The 17367-nt window shown below is 48.4% G+C and overlaps 1 protein-coding gene across 4 annotated transcripts in view; it reads left to right on the top strand.

Annotated features, from left to right (window-relative positions):
- Positions 1-16915, top strand: part of LOC111147960 (VPS8, CORVET complex subunit) — a 245202-nt gene extending 228287 nt beyond the window's left edge. For 3 of the 4 annotated variants that reach the window (XM_022504289.1, XM_022504272.1, XM_022504282.1), the window contains 2 exons: positions 13280-13356; positions 16181-16915. In XM_022504289.1, coding sequence (XP_022359997.1) covers positions 13280-13356; positions 16181-16330 — 227 coding nt within the window. In that variant the 3' untranslated portion in view covers positions 16331-16915. Of the gene's footprint in view, positions 1-13275; positions 13357-16180 lie in introns of all 4 variants that reach the window. The other variant, XM_022504266.1, reaches the window with a different exon arrangement.
- Positions 16916-17367: the final 452 nt, after the last annotated feature.

Genomic DNA, 17367 nt, shown 5'->3' with positions numbered 1-17367 from the left:
AGGGCTCTATCCCAGGACCCTGAGATCATGACCTGAGCCGAAGGCAGAGGCTTAACCCACTGAGCCACCCAGGTACCCCAAGACTGCCTTTTTATGGTACTAAATGGGTCATTCCATATCTGCCTCTGGCAACTTCACAGCAATATAAGAGAATAGTGAAGTTCTACAGAAAAGTCCCTGTAGTCACTGGAAAGAACTTCTGTAATTCCCATGTCCTCTCTCTGTGTTTCACTTCACTCTGAGAAGCCCTCTGTACTTCCTGTTTACCTCAGCAGTGTGTTGTCGCTCCCCAGTCAGTGTGTATCTCCGCTGCCCCCAAAAGTTCTCACCAACTCCACAGTCTCTGTCTTCCGGGGCTCCAGTCCATGGTCCCCCTCTTCTAATGCTTGGAAAACTTGAGTGGAACCCTGTCATGAGCAAAATGAAGTCTGAATTGGTTTAGGTCAACAGTGTAAGCTTTGGATGCATCACCAGCCTGCTCTTCATCTTCTTTCCTTCCTTCATTAATCAGTGGAAATTTCTCATTTCCTAAACATAACCAGTCCCATGTCCATATGTCTGCTTTTGTGATGCCTTGTCTTTAGGCACTAGCCTCCAGTTCAAATTCTGCTTTAATACATTCACAAAACACGTACTGGACACTTACTATGTGACAGGCACGGGTCTAAGTGCAGGCGATCCTGTAGGGAACCAGACCAGTCTCTGCCTTCACAGAGCCCCCATTCTGGTGGTATTTTCATTCAAAAAATGAAAATAAATCTGATTAGAATTCAATAATAGCTTAAAGCATTTGGGGAAGAGGAGTCTTGAATGAAACCTCTTGAAATCCCCACTACCTAAATCAGGGTAGTTGACTGAAACTGGAATATACGTGAATCATTACTGTCACATCCCTGTGAAACCCACATTTGCATTGCCTCCGTTTTTGTCCTTCACATTCACCTTGGTTCCCAGGAAGAAAGTTTTGTGTGTACCCAGGATATTGATTCCTTACAGTTTACACAGTCATGTCAGAAATACTTGGTGAGGACTACAGTGGTTGCCATGAAACCTGCTGACAAGAGCTTCCAGAGGCCTGTGTGCTGTGTGAGGGAACACCTGTGCTGTTCACTCCCAGGCCTCATAGTCCTGGGCAGGCCCTGTGGGACCCAACAACTTTCCTCACCTATATTCTCCTCTGTTACTTCTTCCCTCTCTTCTTTGGAGTTATTTGACTTTTTTTTTTTTTTTCATTTTTAATTTTTAAAGAGTTTTATTTATGTATTTGACAGAGAGAGATCACAAGTAGGCAAAGGCAGGCAGAGAGCCCGAAGTCCATAATACCTTATAGGTCCTGGGATCGATTCCAGGACCCTGAGATCATGACCTGAGCCAAAGGCAGAAGCTTTAACCCACTGAGCCATCCAGGTGCCCCTATTTGACTGTTTTTTACTATTGATTTTGATTCTTCTATTACTTTTTTAGCTATTTCTCTTTGTTTTTGTTTTGTTTTGTTTTTTAGTGGTAGCTATAGGGATTACAGAATACATCTTTACCTTATCACAATCTAATTAGAGTTAATATTTTACTACCTATTATAAAATACAGGAAACTTGCAGTGCTATAAGTCCATTTGCTACCCTCTCCTCATTTAGTTCTGTGAGTTCCATTTTCTTCTGCCCTCAAAAGAGCTCTTTGTCTTAATTGCCAGCCCACAGTGGCATCTATCAAGATAATTGTTTGACTTTGTTCTTATACGTAGGCAACAGTCAGTTAGGTAATCAAAGGATAGCAAGCCTTAATTACATATATGAAGTGAATGCTTTCCCTGTTTTAATTTTTTTAATAAGGTCATTTTATTATATTTTTAATAATCCCTGTCAAGATAATAGGAAGGAATGATAAGACAAAGGAGGATTTCTGACTAGCGATAGAAAAATGCTACCCCACTAAGAAGCTTTCTTTGTAAGTCCACTTTCCATAAAAATAAATATTACCAGATTTTTTTTTTTTAGATCTTCCTTTCCTGACTGAAAGGAAAGACTGTAATAAACCACAGTGCGGGAACCTAAGTTTGCACGGGACAGTTCCCTCAGGAAGAAAGGAGGTGGGGGTCCCAGGCCCAGCTGTCATCCATTTTATTTCCCAGGACCACCATTTTTTATTTCTGTTTCTAATGCTGCCGAACACTGGAGGCAACAACATCCATCGTTATTTTTTGATGTGTTTGAGAATTTGAGTTTCCCATACCCGTGAGGCAGTTGATGACCAGTGTTTTATAGTGATACTAATAATCCCTGTCAAGATAATAGGAAGGTTTTAACACATTTGACCAAGGAACAATATCTTTTAAAATTTGAACTACATTCTACAGTTGCCTAAAAGTTTTTAAAAGTCCTTTTTTTTTTGTTAGGCATCATGAGATTATTAGTTTTTGCCACTACAAGTCTTCCCCAGGTTGTTGCCTTTCAAAGCAGGTTAGGCAAGGAGTAGCCAAGCATGGACAGGTAGAATATACATGTGTCAGTCTTCAGACCCATCTAGCGACAATCATTTTTGTGAGGGACCAAAATGAGTAGATAAGCGAAAGATTACTGTATTCCTTAATGGCACAGCGTGATGGGGCCCTAACACTATGGTGGGCCCGCTGAGGATGCTGCTGGGGTACTCGGTACCTGCAGTCCCAGCACACTGAATAACACAGGTGCCCCATGGGAAGTCTGTAATACCTTGTACACCCATAGTACTTTACGTTTGTGTAGACAACAGAAAATATCTGCACAGCCTACTTCATGAGGCTCTTATGAGGGAACTGGAGTGGTCTCTGGCTTATTCTAGTTACTTTCATGTTTAATGCACACATTAGCCCAATGTTTGCATTAGACTTTGTTGTCTCTGACACGTGAGAAAACTGACCTATTAGACAGGTCTGATCCTATATCCCACTATCCCACATTGGTGATGACTAACTAACTAACTAACATCAAGGATATCAACACAACTAATTAATGTCACTAATTCAGAATAATAATAATAATTCAGAACCAAGTTCAAAATCTCTTCCATGATGGCAGAAAATATTCATGAGCAACAGTGTATACACAAAACGGTCTTCACATTGTTGTGAAGAAGTTAGCTTTAGTTCTTTTTTTTTTTTTCCCCAGTATAGTTAGCATACAGTGTTGTTTTAGTTTCAGGCATGCAGTATAATGATTCAGTATTTCTGTACATTACTCAGTGCTTATCATGATAACCGTACTCTATAATCCACTCTAACTTTTTCACCATCCCCTCCCCTCTGGGAACCATCAATTCTCTGTATTTAAGAGTTTGGCTTTTTGTTTGTCTCTTTTCTTCTTTATTCATTTGTTTTGTTTCTTAAATTTCACATATGAAATCATAACAGTATTTGTTCTTCTCTTATTTCACTTAGCATTATACCCTCTAGATCCACCATGTTGCAAATGGCAGGATTTCATTGTTTTTTATGGCTAAATGATATTCCATTGTGTGTGTATACAGGTCCAGATGTGTGAGCACATGCACGCACACACACTCATCCCATATCTTCTTTATCTATTCATCTATTAATAGACATTTGGGTTGCTTCCATAGTTTGGCTATTGTAAGTAACACTGTGGTAAATATAGGGGTGCATATATCTTTTTGCGTTAGCGTTTTTGATACTATTTTTTTTTTTTAGATTTTATTTATTTATTTATTTATTTGACAGAGATCAAAAGTAGGCAGAGAGGCAGGTAGAGAGAGAGGGGAAAGCAGGCTCCCCGCTGAGCAGAGAGCCCAATCTCGATCCCGGCAGCCCGGGATCATGACCTGAGCTGAAAGCAGAGGCTTTAACCCACTGAGCCACCCAGGCACCCCTGAATTAGCGTTTTTGTATTCTTTGTGTAAATACCCAATAGTGGAATTACTAAATCATATGGTGGTTCTGTTTTTAACTTTTTGAGGAACCTGCATGGTTCCACAGTGGCTGTCCCAGTTTGCATTCCCACCCACAGTACATTAGGATTCCTTTCTGTCTACATCCTCACCAACACTTGTCGTTTCTTGAGGTTTTTATTTTAGCCTTCGGACAGGTGTGAAGTGGCACCTCGTTGGGGTGTTGATTTGCATTTCCCTGATGATGAGTGACGTTGAACATCTTCTCACATCTGTTGCCCACGTGTATGTCTTCTTTGTAGAACTATCTATCCAGGCCTTCTTATTTTTTAATTGAATTATTTGGAGTTTTGGTGTTGAGTTGTATAAATTCTTCATAAATTTTGGATACTAACCATTTATCAGATATGGCATTTGCAAATACCTTCTCCCATTCCATAAGCCATCTTTTAGTTTTGTTGATTGTTTCTCTTGCTGAGCAGAAGCTTTTTATTTTGATGTAGTCCCAATAGTTTATTTTTGCTTTTGTTTCCCTTCCCTGAGGAGACGTATCTAGAAAAATGCTGCTACAGCCAGTGTCAGAGAAATTCTGCCTGTGCTCTCTTCTAGGATTTTTATGGTTTCAGGTCTCACATTTAGGTCTTTAATTCATTTTGAGTTTATTTCTGTGTGTGGTGTGAGACAGTGGTCTAGTTTCATTCTTTTGCATGTTGCTCTCCAGTTTTCCTAACACAGTTTGTTGAAGAGACTTTCTTCCTGTTGCATATTCTTGCCTCTTTTGTCAAAGATTAGCAGACCATATAATCATGGGTCTATTTCTGGGCTCTGTTCTGTTCCACTGATCCATGCATTTGTTTTTGTGCCAATACCATATTGTTTGATGACTGTAGCTTTGTAGTCTATCTTAAAATCTGGGATTGACACCACCAGTTTTCTTCTCCTTTTTTAGGATGTCTTTGGCTATTGGGAGTCTTTTGTGGTTCCATATTTGTTCTAAGAACTTAACTTCAGTCCTTAACATTGTCAGCTCTCACTGGGCTTCTTCAGCTCAGTCCTCCAAAATGTATTTTTAACATGACGCTAATCATTGTAGCTCATTTCATCAACTGTTCTCTCTCCAGAGCCTTTTATTAAGACTTCATGGGCCTGATGGGATGAGTTTCTTTAGCTAGAAAGCAGAATCATGAAGGATTTCAGAAAGAGATCAGAGGCCATCTGTGTTTCAGGAGCATGGCAAAGGCACCTTGACCGCCCAGCTAGTCCTACTCTGCTCCTGACATAACCTTCTTTGTCCCTTCAGTGACACAGAAGGCTGTCAGGCTTCTTCACACTGATGCCAGGAGCAAGGCAAGTGAAAGAAATTCTGGAACTAGACTGCACAAATTCAGGTCTGGCTTCCGCAACCACCCAGAGTGACCACGGACAAAGCACTGCACCCCAGGACCTTAGTTGCGTTAGCTGGGAAATACAGATGCCGGAAGTATGGCCCTCATGGGTTCTTGTGATGATCAGATGAGCTAATGGATGCACGGTGCCCCGAACAGGGGCTGGACAGTGGTTGCTTGCTCCGTAATTGAGTGACTCCTTTCATATCTTAGCCCACTTACTCTAGCATGTTCTTCCTGTGGCCATGAAGTCACTGTATTTCTTTTTAATTGTGGTACTAATGGTCTCAGCTTTTGTGGGTATTTTCCAGTTAGCTGCTCGTCCTCTCCATCGCCTACCTCAGGCGCCCTCTGCCCGAGGGCTGCTCACTCCGGAGCTATTGTACTGCACCAAGTGAAAGCTCCTTCACAGATGTCCTGCCGATGTTTCCCTCCTCTCTCCAGGCAGCTTAGCAACATCCCTGCTTATTTTGTCCTTTCATTACCTAATTCAGTATTAATTGCAACCTGCAGGGAGAGAGGAGGCATTCGGAGAGGAGCATGAGTGAATGGTCGGGGTTCTGTCTGGAGCAAAGTATGTGTAGAGGGGAATTTTAGGAGGGGGTTTTCTGTTTGCAGGGAGGAAGGAAGTGTCAGCTCCCTCTTATCTCTGAAGCCAGGGTTTCATTTTAGGCAAAATGTTAAGGACCTCTAGTTTGAAACAGCTTAGGTAGTGGCAAAAGTCTTACTGAGGCCTGTACCAGCTAGAAAGAAAGATTGAAAAGTGAGGCCAACGGCAGAAAGGGAGAAGAGTGGGAAAATACAGTTCTCCTTCCACTCATCCCACTCCACCTCCAGCTCTGGCCTCACCAGCAAATTACAAAAATGCCAGTAGAAGGTTCCCGAAATGCAGGAAAGACAAGTAGCTATGTTGCAGAATTAGATGAAGTGTCCCACGTCTCTGGGAAACTAGGTTTGGCCTGCTCATGTGGGGAAACGATTAGGAAAAGAAATGTTGGGATTTTGATTGCAGGACCTTGCTTACTATAGAGATCCCGTGGCCGCCCGATGTCCGTGGATGGTGCGGGAGCCTTCGGCCAGGCTCCCTGGCATTACTGTTACCATCCCTGTTCCTGGGGCTCCAGTCCCCTGGGTGGCAGCGGATTCCGGTGGCTTTCCGATCTCAAAGCTTGACATGCTAGTTGAGTCTGTGGATCCTGAAGGCCCTGGGTGGTTTTCTTCCTTCCAGCTGTAAGAACAGCTCTGCTTTCTGCCAGCTCTGTAGGAGTGGGAGTACGAGCTTTGAAATGTGCTGGTGCAGCAAGTCAGCCCTGCCTCCCTGCCCTGGGGCTCTCCTGGGCCGGCAGGTCTGCTTCTTGCCCCTGCCCCCCTCTGCAAGGCAAGGTGGGGCACTGTGGGGGGTCACTGACCAGCTGTCCCTCTGAGTTCAGCCGCAGTTTAATTTTCAGCTTTTATCACTAGACTTCATTACATGAGAAGAAGAAAATGGGCTCTGGCAGATAGCATCGAACGTGTTTTCCCTTCTCTTCCAGTTGGAAAACCCTTCATGATCCGTTCTGGGCAGGGGGTCAGAGGGGCTGGGGACACTGGCAGGGGGCTTTCTGCTGAGGCATTTGCCCCATGGAGATTGCCTTCAGATCTGGTCGCTCGCACTTTGATGCTGTGCTGGACGCTGATCTGGCAGATCGCTTTCTCTGTACAGCATCTTAGACCAGCTCTTCTTTCTCGTTGGGGCTGTCCTGGGGCTTCCTGACGGGGCCTCTCGTGCCTAGCTCTAGTTTGCATGTGATTATGCCATAAAAGCCGCGAGTACCTTCAGTGAATGTTGCTTTCTTACTTGAAACCTGCATGTCTTCCCATGCCTTTCCTCCTGCGAGGCTTTCCTGAGTGGGAGAGAGTGGCTGGTGTTGGCATTGCCTTTCTCTAGATCAGAGCGTAGACCTGGGAGGGCTGTGACCCACTCAGGTGACACAGGGAGCTGGGACAGGATTAGAGCTCAGGGTTCCTGAGTCCCAGCCCACTGTTCTCTCTACCCGGGCACATCTCTTGGGAGAATGGATGACACAGTGGCAGTCACCGCAGCCATGTACTGAACATCAAATAGGCACCAGGCCTGTACGTGGTCTCCGGTCCTCACAATTCTGTCGTTTGCAGAGAAAGAGACTGAGAGAAGCTAAATAAGTGGGCTGGAGGCATTCAGCTAGTTGTTGCAGAATCCACACGGAGCCCAGGGCTGTCTGAGCGTGCGCCCTGTGTTCTTCCTGCAGGTAGAGGGCTTGTGGAAGTTCCAGCAACCTGTAACAGGGAGGAAATCTGCTTGCTTGCCCTTCCCGCCCCTTCCTCTGTCTGAGAGCAATGAAGTCGTTCCCATGTCTCTGTGCCGAGCGCAGCTCTGGCTGCTGGGAAGCAAGAGAGACAGAGGCCCTGTGTTCTTAGAGCTTCTCCCCTCCCCGGTCTCTCTCCCCGGTGGCCCTTCTGTTGCCACATTTGCCGCTGTGGACGGCACTGTGCTCTGAGGTCTCCTTTCTTTCCTTCTCAGTGCCATGTGAGGGCTAGGTACGCATGACCTTGTCCCATCCCAACTGTGTGTGGCGCCCGCAGGGCCCTCCCGGACCCCCTCCGGGAAGTCACAGCATCCTGGCCAGTGACCCTGTGCTGGAGTCCTTCCCTTCCTCATCTCAACCACTTCCCATGGCATAGCTTTTCTCTTACTCCTGTGACAAAAAGCAAAAAAACCCAACCAGCTCAAAGAATAGGCCACTTGCCTCCAAGTGTCGTCTAGCACCTGGCGATGCCAGGCTTGGGCTCAGGCAGACCGTGTGGGGGCCCTTCACCATAGCTGCTGCGGTGTCCTAGGCACCAGGGCAGCGGGCCCAGCCTCCCTGCCACAGGCTGCGGTAACGCCGAGTGGCGGCGTCAGCACTGGAAGTACGGGCAGCAAGGGAGAGAGGCTTGTCACTACAAGTCCTGCTTGCTTGGTACGTTTTCCTATCTTCTTAAAAGGGGCGGTACCTATGTTTTTGACAATTTAAAAAAATCCTCTCCCCAAAAGTGAATTGAGTAAAATGAAATTGGCATTTTTCACTGAAATACAGGACAAACATGCCAGAAATCACAAAGAAACTTTATAAGTCCCAGTTCTTGAAACTAGGAAGACAAGTGCCAGTGACGTCACATTGGGCCAGGAGAGCCGAGTGGCTGCCTGCTCAGACACCTAAAACGGATGGTTCCAGAGCAGCCGGGAGATGGAATTCTTCAGCAGCTATTTTTTGCCCGTTTGCCGGCTGTAGAGCATGGGGAACAGAAGGGTAACCAAGACACAGTTCTGCTGTGCAGGGAGCCCCCAGTCTAACGGATGAGCCCGATACCCAGAGAATCACACCACAGTGAGTGCAACAGATGGCAGCACATGGGGCCTGTGGAAGCAGATCTGTTGACAGGACCGGGGCACACACAGGAGCATTCTGGAAGGGTATGGAGCTGAGGCTTCCATGTCTCACGTGTAAGAGTCTGATCCAGGCCCACAAATGTTGTAGCATCAGGGATTTTGCTGGTTTTATCGATGACAGGAGAGCATGTGGCAGACGAGGTGTGCCCTGCAGAGGAGCAGTGGCTGATCGTTGATGGCTCGGTGACCTCTCTGGCATTGCTTATCGGCACGGGAGGACATGGAATCTTTCCGTGGGGTTTTAATGTCCCGCAGTTTCTGGGACATTAAACTCCTCTTGTTCACCTTTGTGCCCCAGACCCAAATACTGGGAGGGACTTGAGAGAGGTTTGTTAACCCAGAGAGCTGGACCTTAGTTTCTGAGGCCTGGTGGGGAGAGGAGGGGAGAGGGCAGGAGCCCGCAGAGGCAGGGAGTCTTCTGTGGCAAACTGACTTCGAGGATGCCCTGTGCCTCCCCTCACAGACTCCCCACCCCACTTTCTGAACCTGTGGAACCATGGAGGAAGAGTCCAGAAATCCCTGCCTCGGTGATTAGTAATCATTTCCTGTGTACTTCCTTTTTCAAATGACAGTCTTATTCCAGGAAGGATTTTAAGACAGGTGAGCATCTCCTAGGTCCTAGGCATGTCTATAAAGAGCTCAGCCATTTTGCCTCAAATGACTTGTCTTCACTTTACCCAAGAGCCAGGGCGGCCCAGCCAAGAACTGGGCATGTCCATCCTGTGGCTTCTGGAGGGTTCCAGGGCAGCCCCAGCAGCCACTCCTCAGCTAAGTGGCCCAGGGTGATGGCTTGCATGGTACGATAGGACTGTAATCCTCAGGTACTTCACACCCATGCAACAGTGACATTTTTCATTTCCTAAAGGACGTCATCATAGGAAGCCCCTTCTTGTGGTATTGCCAAGGAGTCTAAGGGCCTAATGGAGGAATAAGACTCTGGCAAGCAAGGGGCACTTGGGTGACTCAGTTGGTTAAGCGACCGTCTTCGGCTCAGGTCATAATCCCGGAGTCCTGGGATCAAGTCCCACATCGGGCTCCCAGCTCCATGGGGAGTCTGCTTCTCCCTCTGACCTCCTCTCTCATGCTCTCTCTCAAATAAATAAATAAAATCTTTAAAAAAAAAAAAAAAAGATTCTGGCAAGCTGCCCCTGCACACTTCTCTGGGCAGATCATGTTGTTTGAAATTATGGGGGTATGTATATATGTGTCTCTGTGCTCACCTGTTTATTCTCTGAGCAGAGGGGGACTAGGGTTTATAAGGCAAAGGCCCTGTTTATGACCCTTAATTGGTTATGATTTTTTTATTCCTGTTAGGCAAGTCTCCTAGCCTTCTCTTCCTCAGTTTATACAGTCCAGTTCCCTTACTTAGTAAAACAGGTGTAAGGCTTGCAATCCCATTAAGATTCAAAATAAACCAGGTGGCAAGAGCATCCTTATTAAACTTTCTTATTCTATCCAAGGGTTGCTAAGATGCCTGTGAACCTAGTAAGTGTTGAAAACCAACATCCCTAATCCGTGGGTGCCTTAGGGAAAGAGAAATACTAGTGGAATGATTGATTTGGTGCAGTGGGATCAGTAGGAGGTGAAATTCCCACAACCTGAGAGTTTCCTGTTACCGCAGGACTCAGGACATGAAATTCCCCCCTCCAGCCACTCTAACAACACAGGGTAGCACCTGGTTGCTCCAAGTGTAGGCTGAGGTTGAGCATTCTCAGCATTGCCTTCGAGCGTGTTAGAAACCCAGCACCTTAGACCCCACCTCAGACCTGCTCACCAGGCTCTGCATTTTAACAAGATCTCCCAGGGATTCTCCCGCACATTCCCATCCAAAAAGTACTGGACCAGAAAGCATGAGTTCTGCACTTTCTGGCTCAGTGAGCGAACTCCCCGGGGCTAGAGCCATTTATTCTGTGCCTAGAATAGACTCATCTGCCCATAGTATTTCCTGGGGGATGAAAGCAGGATTCTGTTTTTAGCAGTGGCATTTTCTACTTTTGACCTGACCTTCACTTTGCCAGAATGATTTGAGTTGGCTTCCAAAACACATCCAGTAGGATGAAATATATAGGGAAAATTTTATTATAAAACTGGGGTATAATTGCATACATAAATGTTTGCCACCGAGTCCTAAAGAGTTGCTAGTTCCACGTAACTAACCATTTAGCCCTGAGTTCCATAGTGCTAAAAACAAAAAAAGAAAATACAATTATTAGCAGGTCAGTGTCCAGTACAGCTTTTCTCAGCAAGGTTTGATGGGCATTTCTTCAGTGGGTCACCATTAAATGGCCAGTACCACCCACATTTATATAACAAGTACAGTAGTACATTTCATGAATTTTTTTTTCTTAAAATATCCCTTCGAGGCCAAGGGGTGCTTTATAGAAGTACTTCCATAAGGAGAGACCTTTCCTGGCTCTTGCTGCGTCATCATATACTAACCTGGCATGTAAACCTTCTGCGTAATGAACCTGCCTTCCCCTCACCATGAACCCCATCCTCCACTACCCTATCAAGTCAACTACTGACTTGCTTCTGTTTGGACCTTCGTTGTGAGACCTTATCACAGAGTAACCGGGGAATAAGCAAAGGGGACATCAGGGTGGCTGGGCCGTTGTGCTGTGGACTAGGGCAGTGGCAGGCCCCACAGCTGAGGTTTTGAATGGCCGGAGAAAGACAAGTATCACCCTTGCCCTTAACCCGTCCTGCTCCCCAGTTTATGCCAGTGATACTGAAGGGATTCGAGAAGTCAGGTGGGAAAACAGTATTTTTTCGTTAAGTCTCTCGATGGTAATATTTTTTTCTTGTTTTTCTTTGTTTGAGCTAGCTGTATAGTATTTCTCAGACTTTCCAATCATCTTGAGCTTGGATCTTCCCTGTGTATTTTACTTAGTGTCTTTCAGAAGTGTGATACTCTACATACTTTATCTCCAAAATATGATCGTTTTTCGTACCAAATTACAGAGAAAAGGCATCTTAAACATCTCAGAGAATGCGCTCCATGTGTCCCACAGACCCAGAGACATGGAATGGAATGAAAGGCAGAGCCTCTGTGGGTCCCCTCTTCTCTTTTCTGGCAGTTTTGGATCGCACTGCCCTTGCTGGGATTTCCATTGAGCCGCCTTGTCCTTGGCCGTCCCATCACCGTGGGCGTCAAGACTGTGTTACCATAGTTAGTGGGGCAGCACCGTGGGTCCCAGGGGCCATGAGATGTGGGCCTCCTCTCTGATAGCTGCCTTCTGGGCCTTCCAGGAGAGCCTTTCGCCTGGTCAGAAGGTAAAGTGTGGAACAGCTCCCCGCTAGGCTGGCGTGAGTGATTTCAAGGGTCGTGCTTCTTTCCATTCGCTCTGAGATCTTAGTACATTGTTTCCCCTAAGGACAGTAAAAACTTTGAGGAAAAGAAGCAAAGTCCTTCCTGGAAGATGAATTAATAAATTTATGTAACCTCTGCATAATGTTTAATAAGTTCAGAATCCTTCTGAGGTGGGGAAAAAAAGGACATGACCGTGCCTTCCTCAGAGCGTGGCACCCCGTCCCCACCCAGACCCTTCATCACTGAAATCCTCCTTCAGAGAGAAATTCAGTGTGTACTTAGTGATGCTTTTATTCATGCCTAGAGAGGTTCACAATAAATACAGAACAAAGACCTCTTTTTACTAATCTTACACATAAGCATAAAAACTCCTGAAAGCAACATTTAAGAGTGTCTCTGAATTGTAATACAAGCTAGCATGCACGGAGCCCTTGTGAGGCGCCAGGCACATAAGCGACACTTTAAATCTGTACCTCATCTAATTTGCAGTGATCCCATAAGAAAAGCATTTTCTTCTCACAGGTGAGGCAGCTGAGGCTCAGAAAAGTGACTTAGGACACACAGCTCACATAGCAAATTAGTGTCAGAACTGGTGCTCCAGTTTACCTCAGACCCCAAAGCCTGCAGCTGCCTCTGCCGGATCCCATTTCTTTTCTCTAGGTGAGAGCATTGGACCAGATGCGCCCAGAGTAGCCTAGAACCACAGTATCGGCGTGTCCGCCACAGTGACAGGTGGAACAAAGCAGGACAGCTGTAGAAATAAACTAGACTTCACCTCTTCCAAAAAAGCAGTAGACTAACCTTGCAGCCCATTAGGTGGCTGCCAGCTTTTTCAGGAGACTGGGAAAGGGCGTGATTGTGTGTTTATAATGCACCCTCGCCGTCCAGCACTAAGAAGGGGCATCTCTGCCCATCAGCTTCAGTAGCAGATATGAGCAGGTGAGCCCGGACAGAACTGCTCTGCACAGTAAAGACAAAGGGTTGAGGTCAAGGAGCCCCAAGCAAAGCTTGTGTATGGACACTTAGACCACAGTGGGGACGGTCCATACACAGGTCAACCTGGGGGCTGGCACCAAGGGGCTTCAGAAGGATGTACCCATTCCGAATTAATGTTCAGTAAGGTCTCTCTCGCTAACTGCTGGTAGCATGGTTTGCCTCAGAAAGGCGTGAAGGAAGGCCATGTTCTGTGTCAGCGTGGCCAAGTGTAGAGGCTGCCCACGTGGGGTGTTTACCTTCTCATTTCTGATTTCCAGGCAGCCTCAGAACCTGTCCTGGACCCACAGCAAATCCAAGCGTTTGATCAGCTTTGCCGTCTCTACCGAGGAAGTTCCCGGGTAACGTTTTTGTGGTGGTTTACATTCTTTTTTTTTTTTAAGATTTTATTTATTTATTAGAGCACAAGCGGGGAGCAGTAGGTGGGGGGAGGGAGAAGCAGATTCCCCATGGAGCAGGGGGTCTGACGTGGGGCTCGATCCCTGGGATCATGCCTGTAGCCCAAGTCAGACACCTACCAGTCTGAGCCTCCCAGGCGCCCAGTGGTTTATATTTTTATTTCCCTGTTTATAATTACTGTTTGGGAAGTGCAGCGTCCTCCGGTCCACACTCCAGCCTCCTCCTTAGTTTGGAACCCTGGTTAAGGTCGTATGGAGCCCTGGCCCCAGGGAGCACTCCGGATTGCAGAGGACACAGAGGAAGTGGGCAGACTGTCATCCCTTACTTGCTGAGGACACAGAAGGGCATCTGCATGTGTACTCCCTTCTGGAGGCCTTTGTTTATGCCAGTGATGATCCCATCTGCCCAAAGTCCCAGACCCCGCCGGACATCTGTGCTGGCTGAATGTGTTTTGGCGATGGAACCCAAATGCTGAGTGACAGGGGTGCCCAAGACAGAAGTGGAAACGCAGGCAGCCCAGGGCCCCTGCCATGAGCCTGCCTCCAGCTTTCTCCTCTCTCCTGCCTTGAGCACAGGGCTCCCATTCTCATGGTTTAACGGGGCTGCTCCCGCTTCCTGGTCACAGCTGCATGCGGGCTAGTGAGGTGGAGGAAAAGGAGGGCTGGAGGAAATACATTTCTAAAAGTTGCATGTGTCATTTCCATTGTCCAGAACTTAGACACACGACCACACCTCACTGCAGTGGGGACTGGGCAGTAGCTCTTGTTGCCGATGGCATGGGCTAAAGTGGTCGGCACCTGTATAAACCCAAAGAAGAGACGGCCTGGGAGAGCCACTGGCAGCCTTGCCCCTGCATCCGTCTGCATGGCCCCCAGGGACCCGATAAGCCTCTCTGCCTGTTCCCCCTTGTCTGGTGGCTGTCTGGAGTTGGCTCCCCATCCAGTCACCCAAAGCAGAAGCCTGGCAGCACCCCTCCACTCCCCCGACTCCCCAAGGAGCTTCCAGAGGCACCTTGTCCGTACCTCCTGCGGCTTTCTCTCCTTTCCCTCCAAATGGTCACTGCAGGTCTTCGTCCCTGCTGCCTGGGGACTCGCTCTGAACCCCAGTATCTGGTTACCCCCTTATTTCCTGCATCTCATCACTGGAAGGTGGAGTCCAGACTACCACCTTCTCCACACCCCAAGTTGCCCCTACACTCCAGCCAGGCCCAATTTGTTCTCGGTGTTGTCTTGAGCTCGTGCAGACCGTGTGCGGCTCTGCTTCTGAGCCCGGACTCCCTGCTTCTCCCCCCGGTTCTTGTGCAAATAGCTGCTGGGGGGCTTGGCATGTTCCTGAGGAAAAACCGTGTTCCCTCTTGGAGAGAAACTTCTCCAGGGGTCTCCGGTACAGGGCCCAGTGGCTTCACTGAGACGGCAGCCTCTCCATCCCTTCTCAGCCTCAGCCACATTCTGCTTCACACTGTTCTGCCATCACTCAGGACTCCTTGATTTCCAGATCACAGAGTTACAGAAGCAGAACGCAGATCTTCTCTTAGGAAATGGAAAATATTTTTGCGGTTGATCTTCCTAAACCTCACAGGGTCTGAATGTGAGAGAACTTCGAGTTGATGTAACATCTGTCGCCTGTTCTGTTCCTAGTCTTATACAGAACTGTTCTTAGGGAGGACTTCACAGGCTGATGGGCAGCTGAGAGGGTTAGAGAGGACGAGAAGTGGCAAAGACAGGGCCCCAGTGGACCAGGGGACATCTGTCTCCTGGCCCGGCGCAGTGTGAGTCCCCGGCACGTGAGTGCGTGACCTAGCCCGCTGCACACCTGGCAGGTGGAGTTCCAGGGCCTGGGGCGAGAATTGAGAGTCCCTCCAGCTGTCTCTCCAGTCCCCCCAGTCACTGGTAGTGCGTTTTCACCAGAAGTGACAGATGGATCTGTGTGACCCTTGTGCCGTTACCGCCTGGAGGGAGAGAGAGCCCCTCAGTGGCTAGATGAGCCAGAGGACAGAGCACCTGGCAGGGTGGGTGAGTGGGGATGGGTGACAGAGCAGGGATGGCAGGACCGCAGGTGGCTCGGCTGCGCAGAGGTTGAGCCCTACACTACCACTCAGGGCTGGTGACTTAGGGCAGGTTGCCTCTGAGGACATGGGCTTCTGTACACAGAGGGTTCTTGTGGAAGATCAGGACTGCGCACGTGGAGGGCCTGACGTAGCGCCCGCAGTGCAGCTAGCTCGCGCCAGCAGAAGTTGCTGCGGGCCTGGGGTCCGGAGCCTGACTTGACGCAGTGGCCAGGCCATGTCTGCCGGCTCCCTCCCTCCTCTCGGCTGAAGGGGGGCGGGGCGGGCTGCTGGCAGTATCGAAGCTAGGGGTCATGATTCAGGGTCGTTTGTCCTGAGAGGAGCTCAGCGAGAAGGAGAGCATGGAATGAAGTGTACAGGGAGCAGAGCACCTCGGCGTGGGGCGCGTCTGTGGGGGACAGCAGGCCCGGGGCTATAGCGCCAGCCCGGCCAGGAATGCTCAGAGCGCTGGGGGGGGGGGGTTCCGACGGGACGTACCCAGTCCGGTCACAGCATTGCTCAAATAACTCGGGCCCTGGAAGTGCAGCAAACTCGCCCCAAGTCTCCTTATGGGTTTGTGAGATGCAGACCTGGGAGCCAGAGCCCGCTTTATGCTCTCCCTGCGGGGTGGCGCTGTCCCTTGGGTATCTGAGGTGGGGGAGTCGAGGACCCTTCACCTCTGTTCCACACACCAGGGCTAAACTGTGGCCTTTCTTTTGCAGCTGGCTCTCCTCACAGAACTCTCCCAGAATCGCAGCAGTGAGAGCTACAGGCCATTCAGTGGCTCCCAGAGTGGCCCTGCTTTCAACAGCATCTTCCAGAATGAGAATTTCCAGCTGCAGCTCATTCCCCCGCCTGTGACTGAGGACTGAGGCCTCTCTGGGGCCTGGCACCAGACATCAAGACGATCTTGGTGTAGCCAGCGAGGGATACCCTCCCCTCCCCACCGCAACTGGCTTGGCCCCTCCACTTTCCCCCTTCCGAGCAGAAGTGCCCAGGAGGACTTCGGTGCTGGGCCTTTTCCCATGCCCATTGTTCCCCGTTGTTCCCCAGGGAGACCATGGTCTCTCAGGAAGCTGCAGCAGCATCACGTCATCAGACCAGTTGATTTTGTTTTGCTTGTTCAGCAAAGGGATGTCCCATACTTCCATCCAGCTTTTTAAGAACATGCATGTTGTCCTTGGGGATATTTTCCAGTTTCCCTGAAGCTTCGATAATAGATGGAACTCAGGCAGATGGCATTCCGGAGTCTGTCCTCCTTGGTCCCCTCCAGCGGCTAAGTAACAAGGAGGAACCTGAGCTCTTGCTGCTGTCAGGAAGACAGAGCAGTGGTGGGCCAGGCTGCAGGGGAACAGAAAGCAAAGGCCTGGGGGCAGGGCATCTCCCTTTTGATGCTTTTATGTTAAAACCCATTTGAATGTAAGATTTGCCCTAACAATAAATGCCTCTGTGCTTAAGTTCTGCAGGCCTGCTGGCTAGCTCTCCGTCTGTCCAGTCGTGAAGGACACTTAGAGCCCTTGTTGCCACAGTTCAGTTTTATTAGTTCACACTCAACCCCCTTTCACAGATAAAAATGCTGAGGAATTCCTCACATGAGGAATAATGAAGGCGACACACTCGAGAAGTGGCAGGGGGGCTTGGTCAAACGTCCAACTCTTTATTTCTGCTCAGGTCGTGGTCTCCGGGTTGTCAGATCGAGCCCCACACAGGGCTCCGTGCTGAGCATGGACTCTGCTTAAGATTCACTTTCTCCCTCCCTCTGCCCAGCACCCCCTCCCCAGCTTGTACGTGCACTCTCTTTTTCAAAAAAGAAAAAGAAATGGCAGAACAAAGTGGGGTTCAAGATGGCAGTGTAACAAGATCCTGAGCCCATCTCCTCCTATGAACACAACAAATCAACAACTCCATA

The sequence above is a fragment of the Enhydra lutris genome, unplaced genomic scaffold (genome assembly GCF_002288905.1).
Source record: "Enhydra lutris kenyoni isolate GAN:26980312 unplaced genomic scaffold, ASM228890v2 scaffoldscaffold2, whole genome shotgun sequence".
Taxonomy (NCBI): domain Eukaryota; kingdom Metazoa; phylum Chordata; class Mammalia; order Carnivora; family Mustelidae; genus Enhydra; species Enhydra lutris.
Note: the sequence above shows the minus strand (reverse complement) of the source record. Positions and strands in the feature narration are given on the sequence as shown.